This window comes from Centroberyx affinis, unplaced genomic scaffold (assembly GCF_046629955.1).
Source record: "Centroberyx affinis isolate AG114_WGS23_722 - 3 ecotype Tasmania unplaced genomic scaffold, CSIRO-AGI_Caff_v1 ptg001131l_1, whole genome shotgun sequence".
Taxonomy (NCBI): Eukaryota; Metazoa; Chordata; class Actinopteri; order Beryciformes; family Berycidae; genus Centroberyx; species Centroberyx affinis.
Window position 1 is genome coordinate 647,114 of NW_027279670.1, and position 23,749 is coordinate 670,862.

General features: G+C 45.1%; 2 protein-coding genes across 4 annotated transcripts; one reads left to right on the forward strand and one right to left on the reverse strand.

Annotated features, from left to right (window-relative positions):
• Positions 1-94: 94 nt before the first annotated feature.
• On the reverse strand, positions 95-3,240 carry kcng3 (potassium voltage-gated channel, subfamily G, member 3). Its single transcript, XM_071524020.1, has 2 exons — positions 2,615-3,240; positions 95-740 (listed from the first exon to the last, which is right to left on the reverse strand). Exons 1-2 carry the CDS (start codon positions 3,238-3,240, stop codon positions 95-97), a joined length of 1,272 nt encoding a protein of 423 aa, XP_071380121.1.
• A 1,091-nt stretch (positions 3,241-4,331) lies between these two features.
• Positions 4,332-23,261, forward strand: mta3 (metastasis associated 1 family, member 3). 3 transcript variants are annotated; one of them, XM_071523961.1, is made up of 19 exons: positions 4,332-4,568; positions 6,546-6,613; positions 7,479-7,572; positions 9,043-9,169; positions 9,357-9,420; positions 9,768-9,885; positions 10,389-10,491; positions 11,003-11,102; positions 11,201-11,389; positions 12,549-12,623; positions 13,422-13,480; positions 13,663-13,781; positions 14,309-14,466; positions 15,249-15,471; positions 17,571-17,663; positions 17,880-18,041; positions 18,215-18,256; positions 18,671-18,797; positions 23,090-23,261. In XM_071523961.1, exons 1-19 carry the CDS (start codon positions 4,541-4,543, stop codon positions 23,259-23,261), a joined length of 2,121 nt encoding a protein of 706 aa, XP_071380062.1. In that variant the 5' UTR covers positions 4,332-4,540. The 3 variants fall into 3 exon arrangements, with proteins under 3 accessions (XP_071380062.1, XP_071380063.1, XP_071380064.1); XM_071523962.1 differs by lacking the exon at positions 18,215-18,256 and adding an exon at positions 18,545-18,576 and having other exon boundaries at positions 18,679-18,797; XM_071523963.1 differs by lacking the exons at positions 11,201-11,389; positions 17,571-17,663; positions 17,880-18,041; ... (1 more) ...; positions 18,671-18,797; positions 23,090-23,261 and having other exon boundaries at positions 15,249-15,779.
• The last annotated feature ends 488 nt before the right edge of the window (positions 23,262-23,749 follow it).

Genomic DNA, 23,749 nt, shown 5'->3' on the forward strand with positions numbered 1-23,749 from the left:
GGGGATCAACAGCTCCGCAGGTCTATTGAGTTCCTTTTTGAAGTAGACAGGGCAGTAGGTGTTTGAGTTTGGTGTAAATGTGTGGCACAGATGTTCATTGCAGCATTTCCACTGACAGGCTGCGTGCGTATCTGGCGGAGCGCATCTTGAGTTCGTGGTAGCACTGTACAAAACTGTGGTAGATGAAGGTGATGGGCAGCGCCAGGAGGACGATGCCGCTCACCACACACACGCCACCCAGCACCCGCCCCCCAACAGTCACGGGGTACACGTCCCCGTAGCCCACTGTCGTCATGGAGATGATGACCCACCAGGCGGCGGCCGGGATGCTGGCGTAGTCGTGATTGCGCATGCCCAAGTCCAAGCCGTGCTCTAGCAGCTGGGCCAGAGCGCTGTATATCGCCATGGCGACGCAGACAAACACCAGCAGCATGACCATCTCCCGGTAGCAGCGTCGGAGCGTCAGCCCCAGTGTCTGCAGGCCCAGGAAGTGTCTGGCCAGCTTCATCAACCAGAACACGCGCATCACCCTCAGCACCCGCAGAGTCACTCCGGCAACCCCCAGCCCGGCGCCCGGCATCCCTGCCCCGGCCATCGCCATGGTGACATAGTAGGGAGTGATGGCGACCACGTCGATGATGTTCAGCGGCCGGCGGAGGAATTCCCACTTGTCCCGGGCCACGAGGAAACGCACCAGGCACTCTGCTGTAAACCAGCCGATGCACACTGCCTCCACTATCCTACAGAGTGCAGAGAGGAGGAGAGATGGTGAGAGTTTAATAGGCTGTAAACAGGAAATGGGGTTGGAGCTGCAGAGAAGATATGGACGATATCAGACAGTACAACAGTGAATGTGAGGAAAAAGGAGGCAAAGTGAAGGTGAAATAAATTCTGTGGGATAAGGAAGACATTGATGTAATCGTAGGGTGGATGTGGAGGAGTAAACACCGACAGGAGCAGCAGGAGAGATATGCCAAACAGCCGGAAGAATAGAAAATTGCTGTGGAACCGAACAGAGGGAGGGATTTAAAACTTTGCAAGAGTGAATGTGACACAAGCAAGTGCATGATTAGCCCATTGATTAGCACAGCCAAGGCAATAAAGGGAATCAAGCTGAATTAGAGTGAGGTGGTGCTTGTATTCGACAGAGAGAGAGCCAAATACCACAGAGCCTCAGGACAGCTATATCAATACCATTAGACCTAACCAAATTATAGAGCAACAGGGAGAATTACATCACATATTGGAATAAAGCTACTAACAGACCAAGTAAATTGGAATCATTTTGACCCCGAGTATAAACTACACATTAGGTGATTACCTAACCACTGTGGCAGATCCAAAACTCGGAAACTATGTGAAGCCTTAGTGAGCATAACCTAGCCATATATAGAGAAGGCCACAGGCAAACTTCCCAGTGAGGACAGGCTAGGGCCAATGTGCTCATAAAATCACATGGAAACAGAAGTGCATTCTTGTGCACCTTGTATCCAAAATGTCATCAACTGAGAGTGATCTTATTGTGAATCACAATTTCTAGAAAATTCCAAAAATAATTGTCCAAAAGTTGAGGTATTTGAGGAGATGCCTATTGGGTGAACTGGGGAGAGACAGTAGGTGGGGAGACTTGGTTGATGCCTGGTTAGTGGCCTAATTCCTTTTGTGTTTGCCTAATTTATAATCCTTATGTACAGCTTCCCTTCCAGCTCGTTACCCAATAGACTATTAGGAATTGTCACTTATTGTTATGTGACATTGTTTGTCGTTCTTGTGTGCTGTGCAATGTAAACTCACCACGCCAATAAAGACATTCAAATTAAATTTGACACCGAGAGGGAGAAAGAGACCGAGAGAGAGAGCGAGGAGGGGGTTGTCAGGAGGAAAACAGAGCAAAGAAGGGCTTTCTGTGTAAGATAATAATCAATTTACTGCATACTTATCTTTGTGGATAATATTGATTTGTTATTGATCTAACTGGATGAGTGTCTGGTTGACTTGTGAAGAAGTGAGGAAAGATTAAAATATCTGCCGTCCGCAGCTCGCTGTGCGCATCCACTTCAGGGGCGTCAATTCACTTAACACTCTGGACAAAGTCCTTTATCTGATTGCTACCAAAACTTCCAAAGCCGTTTATCGACTACAGATTTTGGGGACAAGTGGAGCAGTTACTAATGACAAACAATATATTTGGGACTGTTTTAAATAGGCCTATGGCTTCCAAATAATTTGCTCTCCATTATAATGACAAAAATCATATTTGGACTCACTAAGGCTGAGGTATGGCACGTGCCCATACCCTGCCATATCCGATCAACTATGAGATTCGATGGTGCTTAATGATTTTGATTTGTGCCCTGAGCGCAGGTCATCGTACAAAATCCTCATTTGGACATAATGAGGAGATGTGATCATGACCTGTGAAAAGATTTAGCCTGTTGCGCTCATGACATGATACACTAGTGACTACAGCCAAACCTTTACGCACCAGACTATGGAGGACTCAGCAGCTGCTGCTTGGAATTCCGCCACCCTGACCTGATGTGACGGGACGCCTCACCCCAGCAGCACCTGTGAACGACCCCCTCCAGCTCGGCGCCCCTTGACTTTCACTTACCTGTGCTCCTCCACAGTGTTCCTCTTGGCTGTATCCCAGTCCGGCAAGGTGCTGGCACACAGCATTATCATAGACACGATCACAAAGATTACAGACACTGAGGCCAAAAGCTGCGCCGCGACAGATGAGTTGGGCTCCTCGAAGGTCTTGCGCATCCTCTCAAGCCATCTACCGCGACCCGTGACCACCGTGTCAAGCCCTGGGTCGGCCGGGCTCTGGGACTCATCTCCCGAGTCGCCGAGCTCCCCCTCGGAGAGAGTGTCCAGTCCGATCTCGGACATGCGGTCGTCCAGGCGCTTCTGACAGCAGGAGTCCAGGTGTGCGCTCTCCAGCCCCCAGTACAGCATCTCCGTGTAGAAGGAGAGCTCGCACACTCCGGGGACGAAGCGGAGTTTACCGGAGCGCACGTACAGCATGATGAACACGAAAGCCTGCGCGTGGCGGTCGAAGAAGAACTCGTTTCGGTCCCGGTCGTAGTCGTCGCACAGTTCAAGGACCTCTTTCTCCGTTGCGCAGGCATGCAGGCGGCTGACGCGCCGGAGAGGGAAATCCCGGATCACCTCACGGGTGAAGGCGTACCGGGTCCCCCCTACGTTGAGCACACAGATGCTCTTACCGAACTTCATCTTGTCTCCCTGTGACCTAACTAAAACTCCTTTCCAGACTCCGTTGCCCTTCCATAACAGGAGTTTGGACACTTGGGGGCCACAGACTCCTCTGTCCCCGGGGTGTGGTTTGTTCTGGGTGGACGTGGCCCGGTGCTGCGCTCCGTGGCTGGCTGGAAACTACTGCTGTCCCTCACTCTCCTCCTCTCTCTCTGTACAGAGGAGACTCTCCACCCCAATCAGGGAGAGCCAATCCCATCAGTGATGTCACATTCTCTCTCTCTCTCTCTCTCACACACACACACACACACACACACACACACACACACAGAGACACACAGACACACAAAAAGAGAACTATGCAGACAGAAAGCAGAGGGAGCGGAATTTTACGCACATCTAATGATCTCAAAAGTGAATGGTGATCCTCCTCTCTCGCTATTTTCCTCTATCACACACGCGCGCGCGCGCACACACACACACACATAACTAAAAAATCATTAGGCTATAATATTACTTTAGGCATTTATAACGCTTCTGGAGTAGGCTACCCAATAGTGACTTTAGTGACCTATTGTACTAACTCGTATATAGAGGTTATTTTTTTTATTTATTTTTTTATCTTTAGTCGTGTTGCTGATAATCCTATAATAATTCTGTAGAGATTTATACTGTTTCTGTGATACCGTGAGTTTATAGTCGTCTTATCGTTCTTTATGGTAAGCTATTTTTTTTTAAATTTTATTTTATTTTTTATCTCCATGGTGTCACTGTACTATTGCTATAATATTCCTATAGGGACTTGTAGCTATAGCTGATTGATGTGTCAAGGGTTTTTTCTGATATATTTATGTATCCTACTAAAATCTACTATATGATTACTATAGTTGCTTTTGGTAAGGACACACACACACACTCACAGTTTGTATAGCAAAGATTGTAGGTGATAAGACTTCCCAAGTATGGGGACGTGTGTGCGCGCGGCGCGCGCGCGCGTCCATGTATGTATGTGTGTGTGTGTGTGTGTGTTTGTTTGCGCGTGCGGGGTTCCCCCTCCCACCGTCACCAGTCAGTGGTTTTTCGGGTTGATCCGACTTCTTTTGGCTGGTGTGAGTTCACTGTATTGTATAGGCTACTGTGAATCCTAGGAGGAGGGGGGTTACGTTGCCAAAAATCTCCCAATTGGTTATAGATCCGAGTCTCGACGACCACAAAATATCGCACCGTTTACGTTTTAAGTAATACAGTTTTATCGTTTTTATTAATTTATTCTATTTCTCTTAGTTTATGGTTTGCGTTTTAACACTCCGGGAGGGCAGAAATGGCGGCCAACATGTACCGGGTCGGAGGTATGTATGTCAGTGTGGATCTTTTTATCAAGTAGAAACACGTCAAGTTTGGCTTTCTGTAGGGATTATGCAGCGATATCTTTGTTCGTGTACAATTAATGGTGACATTCCTTGACGTTGAACTAACGGGGATGCAGTAAGTTTGAGTAGAAAAGTGAGAATTTTTAAATATTTGGGATTCAAAATGGGTCAGGCCTCGCGTCTATCGTGGCCACAGCAGCTAGCCGCCAGCTTGCTAAATGGCTAGCTCACATTGTAAACATTTTTCCATTGTCGGCACCTTTGTTTTCGGATAATTGCATCAGGCGCACAGAGGCATTGATACGCAATGGGACTATTTGACTAGACATGTGCATTAAAGGTTGCTAATATGTTGCCACGGGGAGTCTGTGAGACTGCCTTTGTATTTGCCTCTTCTGGCATGCAGCCATTAGTACGAGTCCTTATTTAGCTAACGTTAGCACCAGCAGTGGGTTCACTGATTACCATTATTGCAGCCCTAGCGTTTGGTTTACAGTATTTAAACATTGTATCGAATAATTCGGCCAGCATTAGATGCCGTGTTTTGGCGCAGTATTCAGCGACATTGAGCACAAGTGCAATTAATTAGCAGTTTGGCTTCACTTGCTAGCTAGCTGGTTAGCAGTCCACTGGAATTCAACATCAAATTATTGTCTCGTTTCATGGCGTCGTTGCGTCGAGCTGGATTAAACCTTACACCCTCTCTTCACACATACTCGGGTTGCAAATCTCTAGGTGGCCTATGAAATAACCCAAAAAAGGACAGAAGCCACACATGCAACGTAAACATAAACAACCTCCAGCATCTCTGACCAGATGACATTATTGGCAACAGTTTATCACGGGTGTATCAGTTTATTCGTTACAATGTATCGGCATGTTGTTGTCAAACTGGTCACATCTACTGCGGTGCTACTCCTGCTGCCTTCAAGTGCTTTTTGTAAACTCCCACACCTTAGGTCGGAAGTAAATAAGACTTGTCGATGCATTCAAGTGTATTTTTTTTAAAAGGCTGAATTAATAACAAAATGGATCAATAAACGAAAATATTTTTTGGTGGTTGCTGTTTATTTTAGAAAGCAAGTGACAAAGAGCTACTTTGTGCTGCAGTGTCAAAATAAAGAGGAATATATGCCTGTCAGAGGTGTAATTCATATATTAGTTTAATATATGAAAATAAAAAATGGAAGACAATTACAGATTAAACAAATAATGAAAACAGACAGCAATGCTAATAGAATGTTAAACAATAACATAATAACTGAATACATAATCTTTACCATTTGTTGTTGACATGGCTTCCATGCTCTGCGCCCCCTAAATGTCACATCTTGGCAACTGAGGAAACACAGAAAATTCCCACATTCCCAGTGATATTTACCACTTTAATTGGTTGTCCATGTGTGCCATCCTCAAATTCGACAGCACTTAAAGGCCTCAGACTGAAGTTGATTTTAGCTTTAAAGTTTTTGCTTAGGAGGAGAGTTGAATCAGGCTGGACTTCTGCCACTGTGGCTTGTCGTAACAATGTTTATGTTGATTTGGAAAGGGGGGAATGGAGACTCAGCTTTTATGACTTTGCTGCATCTTTATCATCAATCTGTTTATCTTACAACACACGTAACAGTAATGACATTATAAAACAAATGTGAGGTCAATAAAGTCACATTCACACAATCACACACCACAGTCTTCTACTGTGTCTTCAACTGAGCAGCTCCTCTGTAGCAGCGGGGCATTAAGCGTCTTGCTCAAGGATACATCAAATGGTAATAACTGAGGGAAGCGATTGCACTGCTCAACCACTTCCCCCTCCTTGAATGAATCGGAGTGAAGATTAATCTCTAATATTTTTTTTTCTACTTGACCTCGCAGGCCCTGCAGCCTAACAGTGGTTTGGTACAGTGATGTGATCTTTGTGTGTGTGTGTGTGTGTGTGTGTGTGTTCTGTTGCAGATTACGTGTTCTTTGAGAATTCCTCCAGTAACCCTTACCTGATCCGCCGGATAGAGGAACTCAACAAGGTACTGAAGCGTGTGTGTGTGTGTCATTTATATTTGTGCTGTGTGTCATTTGTGCCTGAGGGTGAATAGCTTGGATGCCTGTCTGTTTGGAGATCTTGGGACCCCCTCTCCTGCAACAGTGTTTTGTATTTTAAAGTGTTTGTAATATGATGCAAAGAGACAGATGTTACTTGTCTCCCAACTGTCGTTGATATGGCAACCTGTTGGTGAGCGAGGCCACACCTGTGGGAGTATGTGTAGGCGGTGGGGGGGCTTCCAAGTCTTTTCGAATGGCTTATAGTGCACATTTCATGAGCTCAGATAGGTTTGGGCATTGGGACTATACATTGTTATTGTTATGATTGCCATAAACTGTGAGTGTGCACTGGGATCTCAAGATGGGGTGAATACAGTAAGATTGTAATTGGATTTAGCCCCAGTTACGCTGTTCCACACAAATTGTAAAAATTGGAATCTCCCTGATTTCGTAAAATTTGGCCTGGATTGCAATGTTAGTCTCACTTGGTTGCATCATTGTCGCACAGTGCATCCTCCCTCGCCTATGACCTGCATAGAAACAATGAAGCAGCAGAAGTTGGCTGCAGTATTCCCACCATCTTACCCCTACACCCATTCCTTCTCCATCAGTCATGGCATTTAATATTGGCCAAGTCAATAAGCCTGTCTGCCTAATTATACAGTCAGTCAGTCAATCAATCAGTCATTTGATCAAAAGGGTTGTTGCTGGCCTGGTCAGCCTGTCATAGCAGCATAGCTTGATGAGCATCACAAAGGAGCCAGGTCTCTTGGGAAATTAGAGTTGGTGCAGGGAGGTGTTACCACTTTTTTCAGTCCTCCTGTATCTCTGTTTCTCTCTGTGTTTCAGACTGCCAGTGGGAACGTGGAGGCCAAGGTGGTGTGCTTCTACAGGAGGAGAGACATCTCCCATAGCCTCATCCAGCTCGCAGACAAACATGCAAGTCAGTAGTAACCCCTGTCACACGGGCAGCAGTTTCTTTAAATAATGTGAAACCTTTTGTTTAGGCATTGCACGTGAATGAGAGGAGTAGTCAGAGTTCTCTGACAGTTTGATGTGTTAAGACCTAGCACCATTTCATTTAAAACTTGTATATCAACATATGTGAGGACATCAACAGCCACCTGCTGCTACCACCTAGCCCTTCTGATACCATTGCATCATTGACTGTTAAGACGTACAGTATCTTTCATGCATACAGCCTGAAAATTCAAAAATCATTTGATTTGACCAATCAATGATAGAAATCCATGTTGATACATTTTTATAATCAATTTTGTCGATTATGTCTACTAATCGTTGCACCCTAGATCAAACACTCACAACTGAGTGTGTTGAACTGAGTGAAAAAATCCAGCCTTCTTATGATAGGATGTACAAATGCAAAAATCGCAGATAATTAGTAAACTAAACTCCTTGGAGCAGGAAGGGAGTAGTCATGAACAACTGAACAAACCACACCTGCTACCTTTGTCAGAAAAGTTAATCCTTCAGTTGTTTGTATTGTGTTCATGTTTGAATGGGTCAGTATCTGAGTGTGTTTCCCAAACTGAGTCACCCTTCTGTTGTGGTGAGGCTGTGGGTCGTTTAAGCAGGATTTCCTATCTGGGAAATTGGGCGTGTTACTAGTGGCTAGTGAAAACAACTAGCCAACTAGTGTAATAATAGAAAGATGCCAATGACAGATGGTTTTTATGTATCCCTAAAACTTGGATTGACAAATATTTGCCTATATATAATGATGTTCAACAGTGTTACAGAATGTGTGTCTGCAGAATGTGCTGCTGCCTGGCAATATGTGCTGAATCAGCTGCAGCCCACCTGCTTTTCCATTATGTCTGGATGAGCATTGTGTTTTTAAAATTTAATTTCTACCCCTGAGCATAATAGTTTGAGCATCTTTCACGGATGGCAGAGTTTATTTCTTTACTGCTATGTGTTCGAGAGCCTTTGTACCAGCCCATTGTTGTAAATCCAAGCACAAACAGTACAGTTACGAAATAAATGTGAAATGACCTTGTATAAAATGTGAGCGGTAAATTTAGCTTTAGCTATTTTGATTATCTTTTAGCATAACTTATAACTTTATGTCACGGGTAAATTCTTAAATAAACAAAATATAATTTCTTTGAGTGTGACCCCTGTCCTCTGTGTAGACTATTTTCCTGTCTCCTCTTGGCATAGTCTTGGAAACATGTTGCCTCGTTCCCACTTTACTCAAATCTAATCTCCACAGCGATGGTCTTGTCATGTGCCATGTCTTGTTTTCTTCACCTTGCCCCTGTAACACATATTGGAGAGGTGGTACCATGTGTTTAACAGGTCTGAAATTCATGATTGATGTGTTTGCCTCCCCCAGTTAGTTATTTAATATCTTTCCTCATGTCATATTCCTCTGTGTTTGCCTGTGCAGAGGACTTGGAAGAGGAGAAGGAGAACCCGACAGAGACAGACCTAACAGACAAACAAAAACACCAACTTCGCCACAGAGAGCTCTTCCTCTCCCGGCAGTATGAGAGTCTACCTGCAACGCACATCAGGTATACAGACTCACTCACACACGCATACACACGCTCTAACCCTACGTCTCATCATGTGCAGGTAGTGCCCATGGATAGTCACTCATCCAGCCATGAACACACTCGGATCACACAATCAGCCACTGCTCACTTCCCATGTCGCTGTCCCACATCATCCCCGTTTTCTCTCTCTATCTCTCTCTCCTAGGGGGAAGTGCAGTGTGGCGTTATTGAATGAGACTGAAGCGGTTCTTTCGTATCTTGACAAAGAGGTGAGCTTGAGAGAGAAAATTTATATCCTTGTCCTTATTAGCTGTTGGTTTACACAAACTGGCCATTGCAGATCTAAGTCATATATTCTAGTGGAGACCAGGCACAACATTATCTTATCTCAAACGTCAAAGATAAGCAAAAATCCAATTTTGCAGTTGCAGCAGTTGGTTTCCTATTAAAGCTTTACCATCCTATTATTTTAGGACATCCTAACTACCTTAAGGAACAGTGGCTCTATAATGGCAAAGAAATGACAGTCCAGATATTGTTCTAAGAGACTAACTCTTATTGGTCTTAAGATTTGGCATTTTCATAGTATTGGTTTCTGGTGTGTCATTTTCTCCAGGATACCTTCTTCTACTCCCTGGTGTACGACCCGACACAGAAGACCCTGCTGGCAGACAAAGGAGAGATCAGAGTGGGACCGCGCTTTCAGGCAGACGTACCAGAAATGCTACAAGAGGGTGAGGACTGCACACACACACACACACTTTCACCCATACGGACACTTGAACCATTTAATTACGCCTACATCTTTTAGATATTTATTTACGCCCATATCCAAACATCCTTTCGCCTCTAGCTGCATTAACGACAGCTATAATGGTGTGTGTGTGTGTGTTAGTGTTTGTGTGTATTGTAATGGTCATTACAATGGTTTAGAGAGTGGTCATGCTAGTGGCCACGCTATGACTTGCACCATTAATCGTATTGAAGGGTATACTGTATTTTGATTTTAGCTTCCATAGTTAATAATCCTAGAATGTGAGCACATCGACAATAGACATTTCATTTAATTCAGAATGCCCACTGTAGTTGAAAATTGTAATGATGTTGCCAAAAGTGAAGTAAAATAATTGTGTTCCCCAAATACAATATTAAGCAAAATAATCTAGATTATAAAGTAATTTCATCCACCGATCAAACTGCTGTACTCTCTGTAAGCCTTTCTTCTTGTGTCCTGCAGGCGAGGCAGATGACAGAGACCAGTCCAAGCTAGAGGAGAAGCTGTGGGATCCAGAGTGTCCACTCACCAACAAACAGATAGACCAATTCCTAGTGGTGGCACGGTATGACCTTTGACCTCTGATCCCGACAGTTCTGTCCTCCTACTCTCTCATTACCAGACAAATAGTCACGATCGTAACGTGTTCCTACATGGAATTGCTCTAACTATAGTCCCAACCTCTAACCTCTCACTAACAAACAGATAAACCAATTCTTAGTGTTGGCACGTTATGACCCTTCACCTCTGACCTCTTACCAACAAACACAAGCCACTTCTTAGGAATTATGGAGAGAGATGCTATCATTCTGCTGTATGTGTGCACAGTTTTTCAGTTATTACGGAGGGGAAGGGGTGTACTAGCCATGGCATGTGTGATTAGCCCTGACATCCGTATACTCTTGGGTTCACAAACTGCATGCAAAACTCTAATAAATGGCCAGTGAAAGGAGATCATCTTATGTGAGGGATGGCTCGTGAGGATGTGTAGTTATGCAGTATTGAATCAGTAGCGCCTTTATTATAAAGTGATTTTTATTTTGTGTGCATCTGTGTGTGTATTCCTAAATTTACAGGGCGGTTGGGACCTTTGCTCGAGCGCTGGACTGCAGCAGCTCAGTCAGACAGCCTAGCTTACACATGAGCGCAGCTGCAGCCTCGCGAGATATCACACTGGTGAGTTGGACACACACACACCTTGCAGTGCCTGATCCTAATTTGAGTCATTGGATTGTAACCCCTCTTCTCTGTTGTCTTGTGTCCAATGGTTATAGTTCCATGCGATGGACACACTGCATCGTCATGGTTACGACCTGTCCAGTGCGCTGAGTGTGTTGGTCCCTGCGGGCGGCCCGGTGCTGTGCAGAGACGAGATGGAGGAGTGGAGCGCCTCCGAGGCCGGCATGTTCGAAGAGGCACTGGAGAAATACGGCAAAGACTTCAACGACATCCGACAAGACTTTGTAAGTGTGCTTGTCTAATGCTGCACTCACGCTGTGGCTTATAAAAAGCTATATCGGTTGGCATCGTGGGATGTCAGTCAACCACAATAGCAAATTGCTTTCTTGTTGCCAAGGTGAATTTGATAAACGAGCAGGAATAGCCAATTATGTGCCATGGAGGGCCAAGAGTATGCAGGTTCTCATTCCTGTCAAAGACTACAGCAGGTGATTTCACTGACTTCTCTCTGGTTGAAGGTGTGTTAATCAGTGAAATCACCTTGTGTAGCCTTTAGTTTGAATGAAAACCTGCATACTGTTGGCACTTTGTCGCACATGGTTGCCTATCCCTGAACAAGAGGCTTGACCAATCAGTGCGCATTGATACAATAAAAAACAATCCGTTAAATAGCATTGTGTGGCCATTCATTTTGAATATTTCTTTTCAAAAATATCATTTCAAAATTATATAAACAGTCATATTTTGCATTAAATATCAAATATGATTCCCACTGCTAATGAATAGGAAGCTAAGCAGGGAATTGGGATAGCCTAGTCAAACCTAAATTTAGCATTACATCTTTTTCCCATGTACTCCAAAATGGTCAGAAGAAGAAAGCTCTTATTCACTGCTTTATCTTCATTGGAAGAGGAAACAAGAAGAGCGGGTAGACAAACATGTACTTAAATTAATTTTGCTAGCCTTTTCAACATCTTGTGTTGTGTTCAGTTGGGAAAATGTAACTTTTGTCGACAAGTTCTGTCTGCAGGCATGGTAGACAGCACTTCACCCCAGGCCTATTGAAAACAGTGAACATCCAGATTATCGTTTACCGCGTACCTATACATGTGAATGCAGGATAAGGATGTATGCATCGACATCAGGCCCTCATTAATAGTTATTACATGTGTGAATCACCGTGTGTGTCGGTTTGTCCGTGCGTGTTTCTGTCTGGTGTTCAGAACTGAGCAAAGCTGGTAGCTTTGAGCCTCTGTGGTCACGATGCTCCGCTCATGAATATACATGGAGGCTTTCGCACCCAGACGGCAAGAACATGAGATATTAATACCGTTAATTTGCTTTCTGTCTCTCTTTTCTCTCTCTCCCGCTCTCCCGCTCTCTCTCTCTCCCGCTCTCTCGCTCTCTCGCTCTCCCTCTCACTCTCTCTCTTTCCCTGTGCAGCTGCCGTGGAAGTCTCTGACCAGTATCATAGAGTACTACTACATGTGGAAGACCACAGACAGATATGTGCAACAGGTGAGATTAATTTATTTAGATTCCAAAACATATTCTCTCATAAGGGGAGATTTGGTTTGCAGAAAGGGGTTACAGTAACACAATTAAAAAAAAACATAAATGACAACATAATCCAAATCGAACATCAGATAAAAGACATTTTATCTGACTCAAGGCATTGAGTCAAAATCAGTGCACATCAGTGCAAAATACGATACACCATTTGTGAGCGAATTAAGAAATCTAATCCCAGTGCAGTAATTAGGATTCAAATTAATTATTCAAGTGTAGACAGTTTCCTTGACAAAAGAGATGTTTGGTGACCGAGGGACCAGCACTGACAAAAGTCACTCTGGATAAGAGTGTCAATGAAATACAGTATGTAAAATGTAAATCTAAGAATTCCTGTTGTCCCATGTCACCCCATAAATAGTTATCCATCTGTAAATCATGACTCAACCTCATAGAGCTTAAGGAGTCTCACAACAAAGGGTTAAAACCTTCTGTGCCAAAGGATTATTCATGTGATGAAATATAAATCAACTTTATGGATTTTCTATGATAGCTGGGTGGAAAACTATCATGACGGGAAGAAAGGAACCGACCCGCTTGTTTGAACTGCAGTCAGTGGGGCATTTAATGATTATCTTTGTAATCCAACAGTCACGTTTCACGCTGCCTACCAGCATGGCATTGATACAGCTTTTCAAAGATATCAAACCCTGTCTAAGGGGATTTGTATGAATATGTGTATATGATTTTGTTTGTATTAGCGTGGTCTCCTAAACCTTTCCACTGTGTCTGTTTCTCTCCTAACAGAAGAGACTGAAGGCAGCAGAGGCAGAGAGCAAACTGAAGCAGGTTTACATCCCCACATAGTAAGTGATTTTACTGCAGATTGTTTTATTCTGCTGCCAGAGTTCTACTGTCAGTATTATTGCAGTCTACTTGCGGCTGCGAGCTGAAATTACTTCTGCATATTTAATGTGTCTTAAGCCCTTGCAGAAGGCAGGTGGGTAATTAGTCTGTTTCTTAAACCTCTCCATCTTCTCTCCGACAGTAACAAGCCCAACCCCAACCAGATCTCAATGACCAATGGGAAGATGGCAACAGTAAACGGGGCGGGGCCGGGGGCCTACCATGCAGCAGGCGGGGGCAGAGCCTGCGAGAGCTGCTACAGTGAGTTGTGTGTGTGTGTGTGTGTGTGTGTGTCTTTGTTTTAGCATGGCACGTGTGAGAGAAATTAAGTAGCAAGAGTAGTGAACAAACATGATTTCATCATCATTTAGTAGTGAAGGAGAATATGAACAAAAATCTGAATTAACCAGCTAACGTTTTTTTTGTTGTTATTAAGCTCTCCCATGGGTTTCTGTAGAGGAAGTGCACTCCTAATTTGACCATCACCACTAATGTATCTTGGCTGTCGCCACTAATCCAGGGATCAATACTCCGCTTCCTTTCACCATCCACTCTGCATCTCCTTCATCTCCCCCCACCCCCCACCCTCCATCCATCTGGACGCAGTTTCTCTAGATGTCTTATTGACCCACTGTAGTTACTGATCTCAACCTATCCGCAGTAGGGATCCAGAGTGTCGTTTCAGGGGAGACTTGAGGGGACAGTGGAAGAGAAATTGAGGTGTTTTTTTGGACTATTTTCCCCTGCATTGTGTCTAACCAGCCATCGTGCGTGTCCTATGTTAACAGCCATGCAGTCGGCCCAGTGGTACTCGTGGGGGCCTCCCAACATGCAGTGCCGCCTGTGCGTGTCCTGCTGGATGTACTGGAAGAAGTACGGTGGCCTGAAGATGCCTAGCAGAGCGGAGGGGCCAGAGGAACGGACTTCCCCTAGTCCTGCAAGCACTGTAAGTTCCCTGAGAGGCACAGACCTAAAACACAAGGGATGTCGGGAAAGGGTAAATCCACCTAAATTGTGCCTGCAGGTCCTAAAAACATCAATGTCTTGAATCATCTGAACCCATGGCCTTAAAGGTCTTGATTACAGTTCCAATTTTGAATTTTCAATCTTGAATTTATTTTTCCGAGGTCTTAACGTTGAGGCTTCTTTGTGCGCTGTTTTTCCAGCGAGCAGAGTAAAGACACGCATGTCTCAAATATTAAACCGGTGCCAGACAGAAAAATTAAGCATAAAAAGTAGAATCCGCACACTGCAGGTTGCTCCCGGGTGTGTGAATTTATTAACACCTGCACAGGTGACGATTTGAACTCACTGTTTTTCCAGTGAGGAAGCAGGCGAGTCACACAGACCTTTGTTCTGATATATCTACAGTTGTTTTTATGTTTATTTCAAATATTGAATTGGTCTTGTATATCATTCTAACTGGCATTAAAAGCTTACACTGGGCAGGGAAGCTCCATTATGGGTGTGGATATTTTTACCTTGTTTTAGGAATGATTTGCAGATGTTCGATACAGCCTGTACTGTCTGACTGCTTAAAATTCATTTTAAATGTAGCTTATGTAGTTTATATTTGTAGACATCATGGTGTAACACAGACTGTAATTTTAGTGATGGGATGAGAGTAGTGAACATATTTTTTTTATATTTTTTTTATTCTTGTCAGTTCAACTGTATCCAATTCCCAATTTCCCATCCCCCCCCTCTCTGTCCCTCCCTCCTTCCCAGGAGCCTCGTTCGCGGGGGCACGCCCCTCGCCAGTCCAGCCACATGGTGCCGGTGCGCAACAGTGGCAGTCCCAAGTCCTCCATGAAGACCAAGCAGGCCTTCCTGCTGCAGGCCACCCGCCTCACCAAGCTGGCCCGGCACATGTGCCGTGACATCATCAGGCTGCGCCGTGCTGCGCGCCGACCCTTTGTCCCCATTAACTGTGGGGCCATAAAGGCAGAGTGTAAGAGCTCTTTCAATTCCTCCTAACTTCTGCCACGTGGACACACACGCTTGCAGACACAACAGATACATCTGCACACATACAGAACCACACACATACAAACACACACACACACACACACCACACACTCACACCACCCCCTCCTCACCCTGACTGCCCCCTCATCAACCCCCATCTCTGCCCATCTCTGGTCTATCCCCTCCACCCCCTGTCTGTCTCTCTTTCTGTTTTTATTATTATTGTTATATTATTATTATTATTTTGGTTTTTGTATTCTCCCACCCCCTGTTTCCAATAAAGACTGCCTGTCCTCATAAGTATGAGTTTTGATCATCTTTTCATTTGTGTTTTTGTTGTTTTTTTCTGTTCTGTTACGGTTTTAAATCACTGTGAACCAAAAGCCATCGTGCAGTTATACTCAAACATTTCTTGGTAAATAGGGCTATTCCACATGAGCACGCCTACACACACACACACACACAATGCATACACACACTTTCAAACCACAAACATATTTGATGCTGTTCCTGTTATTAACAAGTAGATTCTAGTAGGGACCCATAGAACCCATATTCTACTCTGAGCCGTTATTTGCTAAAGTTAGATGTAGAGGAAATGTATTTTACTAAGAGAAGCTCTATTTTGCACGGCGCCCCTGGCGGGGCTCGCCCACTCAATGCTGTCATGGCTGAATGAGTTGTTTCAGCCAGGAATGTTTCACCCTATCAGGTTCAGGATGATTGCCTATTGTAGACCTGAACCTCAGCTAGGCTGCAGTGTGTTTGCCATGCTATTTCTTTTAGTTTATTTTGATTTGTGATCCATTTTGTGTGCACTTTTTCCCACAGCTAATAGTGTGTGTATTGTGTGAGTGTGTTAGACAAGGTGAATTGTTTGTGTTTGACCACTCGGCTTGTTAAAGAGCTAGACAAGAAGGGAGAAACTTGAAACTTGAAAGAAGGGAGGTTCAGGCTGAAGAGAAGACATTGACTTGTCAGGCACAAAGAATAGCTGGCTGCTCTTGACCTGTGTGCTGGTGGTTGCATCGCCTCTGTAGACTAGGCTCGGCACATGCAGGAGTCATGGACTGGACCACATCCCCTTGATCACTCATGATCAGTTAACGGTCCCTTGTCACACCATTCATTCATTCAGCTATTTTCTTGTGTTCAAGTCTAATTCATAGTGTGAATCCATCCAGTTTCCCCCATCCATCTGGTAAACCCTGACCACATGCTCATACAGTATAGGCTACATACTGTATTATGGATGGGATTCGCCATACAGAGTCATTCCCCCTTCTTCTTCTTTGCCTCTTCCTTTTCTAACGGTTGTTGCAATATTTTCATCTCATCCTCTACCTCTTTTGCTCTCTTTCTTTCATCACTGTGTGAACATGAGAGTAGTCCTCCAATAAAATCACACCTGAAACCATCTTCTCTGAGTCCTTGTGCTTCATGTGTCTGTGTATCTGTCCATCAACTCCACCACACTCACTGATTGGCCGGTGAGCCCAGACAACCCGCCAAGGCACGCCTCCCCCAGCATGGACTCAACCTTCAGTGCCTGTTGCCATTAAGCCCTCACATTCTGTTATGTGTGTGTGTGTTTACAGTGTGCTTTTTGGATGTGTGCGCATGTAAGCATGTACTGACATCTATGTGCATGGCTGTGTGTGAGGAAACTATTATTCAGTGGTCATGCCATTTCCAATAGCAAGTTAGCACATTAACAAAAGTGACTCACTGACTTGCATTGACTCATTGCGTTGTTGCTCTGAGTAAATTTAAAAACATGAGGTAGGACAATGAATAAGTCATTTTCATATACAAAGAATCAATGTGTGAGAGTGTCATTGCACAGAGCTCATGAAAATTGCCTCAATTAGACCAGCAGTAAAAACTGACTTCATGAAGACTTTTACCAGCCCAATGACATCAGCTTTGTTTCTCATTGTATGATTCTGCAATCGTGTTTAGCACTGTTTACTATTCTTGGTCATTCAGTAGTTCAGTAGACAGAGAGTTGATGCAGTCTATGAGACACTGTGCACTGGTTAGTAAATGTGATGTGTGTGTGTGTGTGTGTGTTTGGTTTAGATATGTTAAGGGTGTCGGAAGGGCAGGGGACTCGACTGCCAAAAACCAGAGCCGCCCCAAGGAGCACTTTGACCAGTGTTCTGCAGTTCCTAGGTAAATCACACTGTGGTAATACACACACAATCAATGTTTGGGCTCTAACGTTTGACCATAATCAATCTCATTTTATACCGTGTCCTGAATGGAAGTGCTATGAGGTGATTTGTTGGGAACGCCCTGACCAGCATAGCCAGTAGCCTGAAGGTGCTGTTTTGGATTGAACTTAGAGATTTGGCGGTTGATGGATCTGCTGTGTGGTCTCTGTTGCAGAGTCCCGTCCGGCGGCCCACGCCCCGCGCTCACACCGCACCCCCGGCCTGCAGGCCCCTCCCCCCCGACGCCTCCTCTCCTCGCTCCCGCACGGACCCCACGGCATGCTGGGAAAGCGCAGCTACCACCACCACAGCAGGGCCGAGCCGGAGAGACGCTCGGGTACACACACACACACACACACATTCCTTACTTTCCATTCCATTACTTGTTACTCATTTCAAAAGTAATGTTACTGGCTAACTTTCTGGGAACAATAATTTGGTACTCGTATTACTTTTAAGTTACACTCCCCCAAAATTGGTAATTGCATCCGCTCTTACCTTCAGAAACAGGGATAACTCAATCACCTCCCCTGCACATGATCAGGGGTCCAAATAGCTTTGATGTCCAATGTTCCTGTCACCCTTTTGCTTGATAAAATCAGATTAGTGGGAATACACCCGAGGATGGTAAACTTTTCTGCCATTTCTGTGTGAGAGGATGACAACTAATTCTAATGAAAACAAATCAGTGGATGGAGGTAATTCAGATAATTTGCATGGTTCAACTTCAATCTGATATTTAGAGGAGGCGATGACACACTATTATTGAAACCACCCAACACTATTCATAAATGACACTCATTCCCTCATGCGTTCTCTTTGCTGTGGCCTCTTTTGCAGAGAACCCCGGCTCCACAGGTGGACCTGTCCTGGTAGGTATCTCACAACTCATAAGCTCTTTTATTAATCAATCCTCTACATCGACTACACGTCCGCTGATTGTAATCAAGTCATATTAAACTGGCTTCTCGCAGCACAACGGCCGCAGCAGCAGCAGCGGCAACACCCGGGGCGGAGTGATGATGCGCAAGAGACGCCCAAACTGGATCGACGCCCCCGACGACAGCTTCTTCCTTGTCACCCGGGAGACCAGGTAAGCACGGCTGACCCCGCTCCGCCCTCTGATTGGCTGACTGTGTGTGGGAATGGAAAGCGATCGATGCTGAAAGCTGAATGACAGCGCACCGCAGCAATGGGAGCTGTGACCGAGCAAGCTTTGACAGCAGACTGCAGAGAGGAGAATACTGAGTTATCTTTGCCCTGTGGTTATTTAGGCAGCTGTAGGCCCTGTGGGTAGGCAGGTAGACATCAAATTGTTTCTTCATAGTATAGTGCAGGCTGACGAATGGGACTCCACAGGTCACTATGGTGCTAAAACACGCACGCGCACGCAAGCCAACGCACACAAGCACTTTTAACAGATAATAAAGCACACAGGGAATAAACAAGTGCATGGGAACATGGGACCACTGACCCACTGATCCATCTAGCGCCCTGTTTCATTCTGGGTCAGTGGAATATGTTTGCACTTCCTGTGAGTGACTGGCTGCTTGTCTCATTTCAGAAATGCAGCCCTTAGACATCTCCTGACGGTAAGCCCCCTTCCCCTTACACACATACATCTACACACACACACACACATACACACATACACACACATCCACACACAACGCAACATGTCACCTACACGCACAATTCTCTCAAAATTCACGTACAAGCAGAAAACAGAGTTTGGCCGGCCTGGGAAAACCTGTGGAGTCTCATTCTCATCGTGCAGTCAGTTTGTAGCTCGCTTCTGCCATCTCATCTTGTCATGTGTTAGAATGCAAAGCCCCTCCTGCAGACACGCACACACACACCCATTCCAATTTCTGAGCTCCTCTGAAAACAGCTCACCACAGAGCGTGATGCAGCAGCATCTCCAGCAGCATCTCCAGCAGTCCCGAAGTGGCAGAGAAGGAATCAGCGCAGGGATGCTCCTTTCAAATGGCTAGAAAAAGGTGGTACTCATCTTTTTCCTTGTAAACCAATGATTTGCTTGAGATTGCAACAAAGGCACCACATTTTGAAAATGCTATGTTATGCTATGTTATAAGAGGGAACTGCAAATTCAAATGTCTCAATAATCCCAAATTGAGAGCAGGTTACTCACATTCATAATACGTCCCGTCGCTTATTACAAACATTACCCATCATCGCATACTTTGTTGTAGACATGGATAAAGGAATGATAGGAAGAGTTGGGGTGGCTCGCTTTACAGACACACACACGCATGCACACACACTCACACATATACCATCTCTCTCTCTCTCTCTCTCTCTCTCTAACACACACTCGCACATGGACACACACTCTCTCACACACATGCGCGCGCACACATGGACGCAAGTGTGCACAGCCACATGTGAGGGAGAAAGATGTTCCTCCATTAACGCTGTGTCTAAATGAACCATGGCACTCGGCCCTCACAGCCGCCCTCGGACCGCCGGGCTAAAATTAGAGCAGTTAACTGGCACAGATGGGCCAGAGAGGAGCCAGGCACCGCTGGGCCCTGAGTGGAAATATCATTACCACATTAGCCATGGCTGCACTCTTATGGATCACTCACTTACCACCAGGATCAACATGGGTGAGAGGGAGAGGGAGATAGAGAGAGAGATACAGTAGCACCGTTCTCACTGCCATACCCTTTCCATTATAGTGTTATGCTGCTGTCTGCTTTCCCAGTAGAGAACGATAAGATGCTTTGTTCAAATAAAAGATGGAATAACATGTTAATAGATCTCTGATAGGCTGGCACTAATGACAGACGATGGGAATGTTCCGTTCTCTCTCTCTCTCCCTCTCTCTCTCTCTCTCTCTCTCCCCCAGTGTGATGCAGAAAACAATATCTGCCAGAGCAGAGAGGAGGAGTGGGAGGTTACTAGTGGTATTCGGGGGGGGGGGGGGGCAGGGAAGAGGGAACAGAGGAGGGGGGACATTAACCAGAAAGTGGAGATATAAGATTCTCAGAAGTTGAAGTTCAAGAGTTGAACAAAGCAGTCGGAAAAAAAGAGAGAAAATTAGACATAGCAAAGACAATGAGACAGAAAGAGACAGAACGAGAGACAGGGAAGAGAGAGAGATGTAAATGAGATTGCTTGATATGTTTTGGCGTGGATCTACATGTTTGCTTTCTTCCTCTGACAGTCAGCTGAACAGACAATCGACAGCAGAGCTTTAGATAGTGTGCGACCAGAATTACATCTGTGCTGTTCTGCTGCGTTTTATCTGTTCTGCTCCATCATTAACTCTAAGTGAGAATAAATTTCTTGTTTGTGGACAATCATTCTTAGGGTACACTGTGTTCGAGAACAACGTGTGTGTGCGCGTGTGTGTGTGTGTGTGTGTGCAGCCCTTGAATGTAAAATTTATGAGTGTTGCATACACTTTAATACACTTGACGCACACGTACGGGCACGCACACACACACACACATGCACAGAGTCTATATGAGCCTGGTCTAACACTATTACAGCAGGGATCCGAAGGGAACTGATGTGTTTTTTTGTGCCAGCAAAAGAAAAACAACCCTGGTGCTGGTGAAGGAGGGATATAGAGAGAGAAGAAAGGAAATAACATAATCAGGTTTTTGCTGTATATTAAGCCTGAAAGTGTTTTTTCTGACCACCTAAAGGAAAATGTGAATAACCGCCGATACATTTTGGTTATTTATCTCGCATTTGTCTGCAAATGAATTCCATTAGTGCCTTGTCCAACACTTCTGAGTGTGTCCCACTGGACTTTGGTTTAGTACTAGTGGTTGCTGTGGGCTGTGAGAGAGCGTCCCTGTTACAGCATAAAGCCCACCACAGTCAGGATGTTACCACATACGCCGCTTTAAAAGCCGTAAAATACCTTCAGAGCTGCTACTTTCTCTTGCCTGACACCACTGATATATATTCGTAATTCTCTGATACTGTCTGATACTAAGTGTTGCACTCCACTTCCCTGTAACACCGTGAAATTAGAAAAAGTGGTTATCGCTAATGACTTATTCAGGGGCCTGGAACCAGACAAATTGTTGCCTTCAGTCGTTGTAATCTTCTGCTTGCACCAAAGAATTTGGACCAACTTTAAATTCAAAATCTGCTCTCCATATGTGTTTCTTCATCTTATGTGTCAGACAGTGCCAGTGAGGGTTACCAACACTTTGACACTTTGACCTGGCAAAGCTGGTCTTTGTCTGAATACAGGCCAGTATGTCTGGCAAAAACAGTTTTTTGGTTGAAACATTGCTGAATAAACTACAAAAGCAAGTGTTAATCCATAATGACAACATTTCTACACCCAAATTCAAGTTATTATGTGGGAAATTCAGCCTAACCTTACCCAAGCTCAGCAAGTCCAGGTGGGTCTCACTGAGTTTCAGCATCACTGTCAAACTCCAGCCAAACAATTGACATATTTAAGAAATAAATGCAGCCTCTGCTGTTTGTTCTGCTGTAGCAAACAAACAAACAGCCATTTGCAAATTTGGCAATGCACCTTGAATTTCTGGGCCCATTTTGTTGTTTGGTGGTGTATTTTCCTTATTCCTGTGGATAACTGGCCAAAACATAGACAACTTGACATTATGTTGAGATATTTCTAGACCAGCTACAATGGAGTTTGATAGCAGAACATTTTTCAAATATCTAAAACAGCAACGGTAAACATCAGGTGTCAGTCCCTCAGAATCCCTCAGACGGCTTCTTTGTAGACTCATTTTGCACTGATGTTCAACAATCATTCAGGGAGAAATCCATCGTAGAAGAGGCAGAGAGACCAATTTCTCCACTGACAGCAGCCTCAATAGTCCATAATTCAATGCAGCCACAATATTGAATATTGAGTAAGGGGTGTGACTGTTGTTTTTTGTTAAGTGGAAAAACTCTCTCTCTTGCTCTTACTGTGCTAACAATATTACTGTCGCTCTCTCCACATACACATACAGTATAACCTACAGCTGAATGCCACAAGTTCATGTCTGCTCTCTGGGAGTTGTGTAAAGTTATTCTGGGATATGTAGGAATCCGCTAACACAAGTAGAAGTAGATGAGGCGGGTTGAGTGTTAAGAAAATTACAACACTTTATCATAAAATAACTCCTGGAAGGCCCTGAACATCACAAAGTGGTGATATTGTGTGTCACAGAGTATCTGAGGGTGGGTTTCTCCTTACCTCCCTAATTTACGCTTTTACTGGTATTGGATTTGCATTAGTGTGTGTTGGGTGTGTTGGCCACGACTGCAACATTCCCCCGCTCTGTTGAGACACCCCTCCCCCCTCGCCCCCCTCCTGGGCAAACTGACCCCTCCACCCCCCCTTCCCTCACTGACGTCCTGTCTTGTCTCCCCACCCAGGAGGGCCAGACGGCTGCTGTCCAGGTCCCAGCTGAGGCGCGCCTGCCGGCAGCCCTGTGAGCAGATCACCCTGCGCAGGGCCTCCCAGGTCCCGCCGCAGGGGCTGGTCCTGGCCCCCCCGCACCCCCACCCCAGCCTGAGGATGCGAGGCCCCATCGTCATCCACGACTGATCGACCGTGGACCGCCCCGCCTCCACGCCCGCCCGCATACGCACTCACGAGCAAACTCTCACACATACACGCGCACACACACAAACACGCACACACAAGGGTGCCCCCCCCTTTCCCCTCCTTCCTATCCTCTCGTTCGACCCTCAGACCCTCCTTGCTTTTAGTCCTGAAAATACGGTTATAAATCTTGCCAACACTTACCCAGCTGTCTTACTGTTTGGCATGAGAAGGATGTGATGAGCTGTGATGCACTAGAGAAACATACACCTGACTGCAAGCGGTGCCTGTCTGTACAGTGTCCAATCCCCTGGGACTGCATCTGTACGTCTGCGTGTGTGTGAGAGTGCGAGTGCGCGACAGAGAGACAGCGTGTGTTTGTGTGTGCACGTGCATGTGTGTGATTGTGTAAAACATGGGAGAGAAAGAGGGGATGTTTATGTGTGCTCCTCTTACTTTTTATGGATGGACATACTGATGGAACTTCGTGT

Bases quoted from the DNA above. Each gene is read 5' to 3' on its own strand.
- mta3 (XM_071523961.1), top strand. From the start codon at position 4,541: ATGGCGGCCAACATGTACCGGGTCGGAG. The intron at 7,573-9,042 runs GTCAGTAGTAAC...TTGCCTGTGCAG, and splicing joins GCTCGCAGACAAACATGCAA to AGGACTTGGAAGAGGAGAAG. The intron at 18,042-18,214 runs GTACACACACAC...CTTCAGAAACAG, and splicing joins CGAGCCGGAGAGACGCTCGG to GGATAACTCAATCACCTCCC.
- kcng3 (XM_071524020.1), bottom strand. From the start codon at position 3,240: ATGAAGTTCGGTAAGAGCATCTGTGTGCTCAACGTAGGGGGGACCCGG. The intron at 741-2,614 runs GTAAGTGAAAGT...TGCACTCTGTAG, and splicing joins AACACTGTGGAGGAGCACAG to GATAGTGGAGGCAGTGTGCA.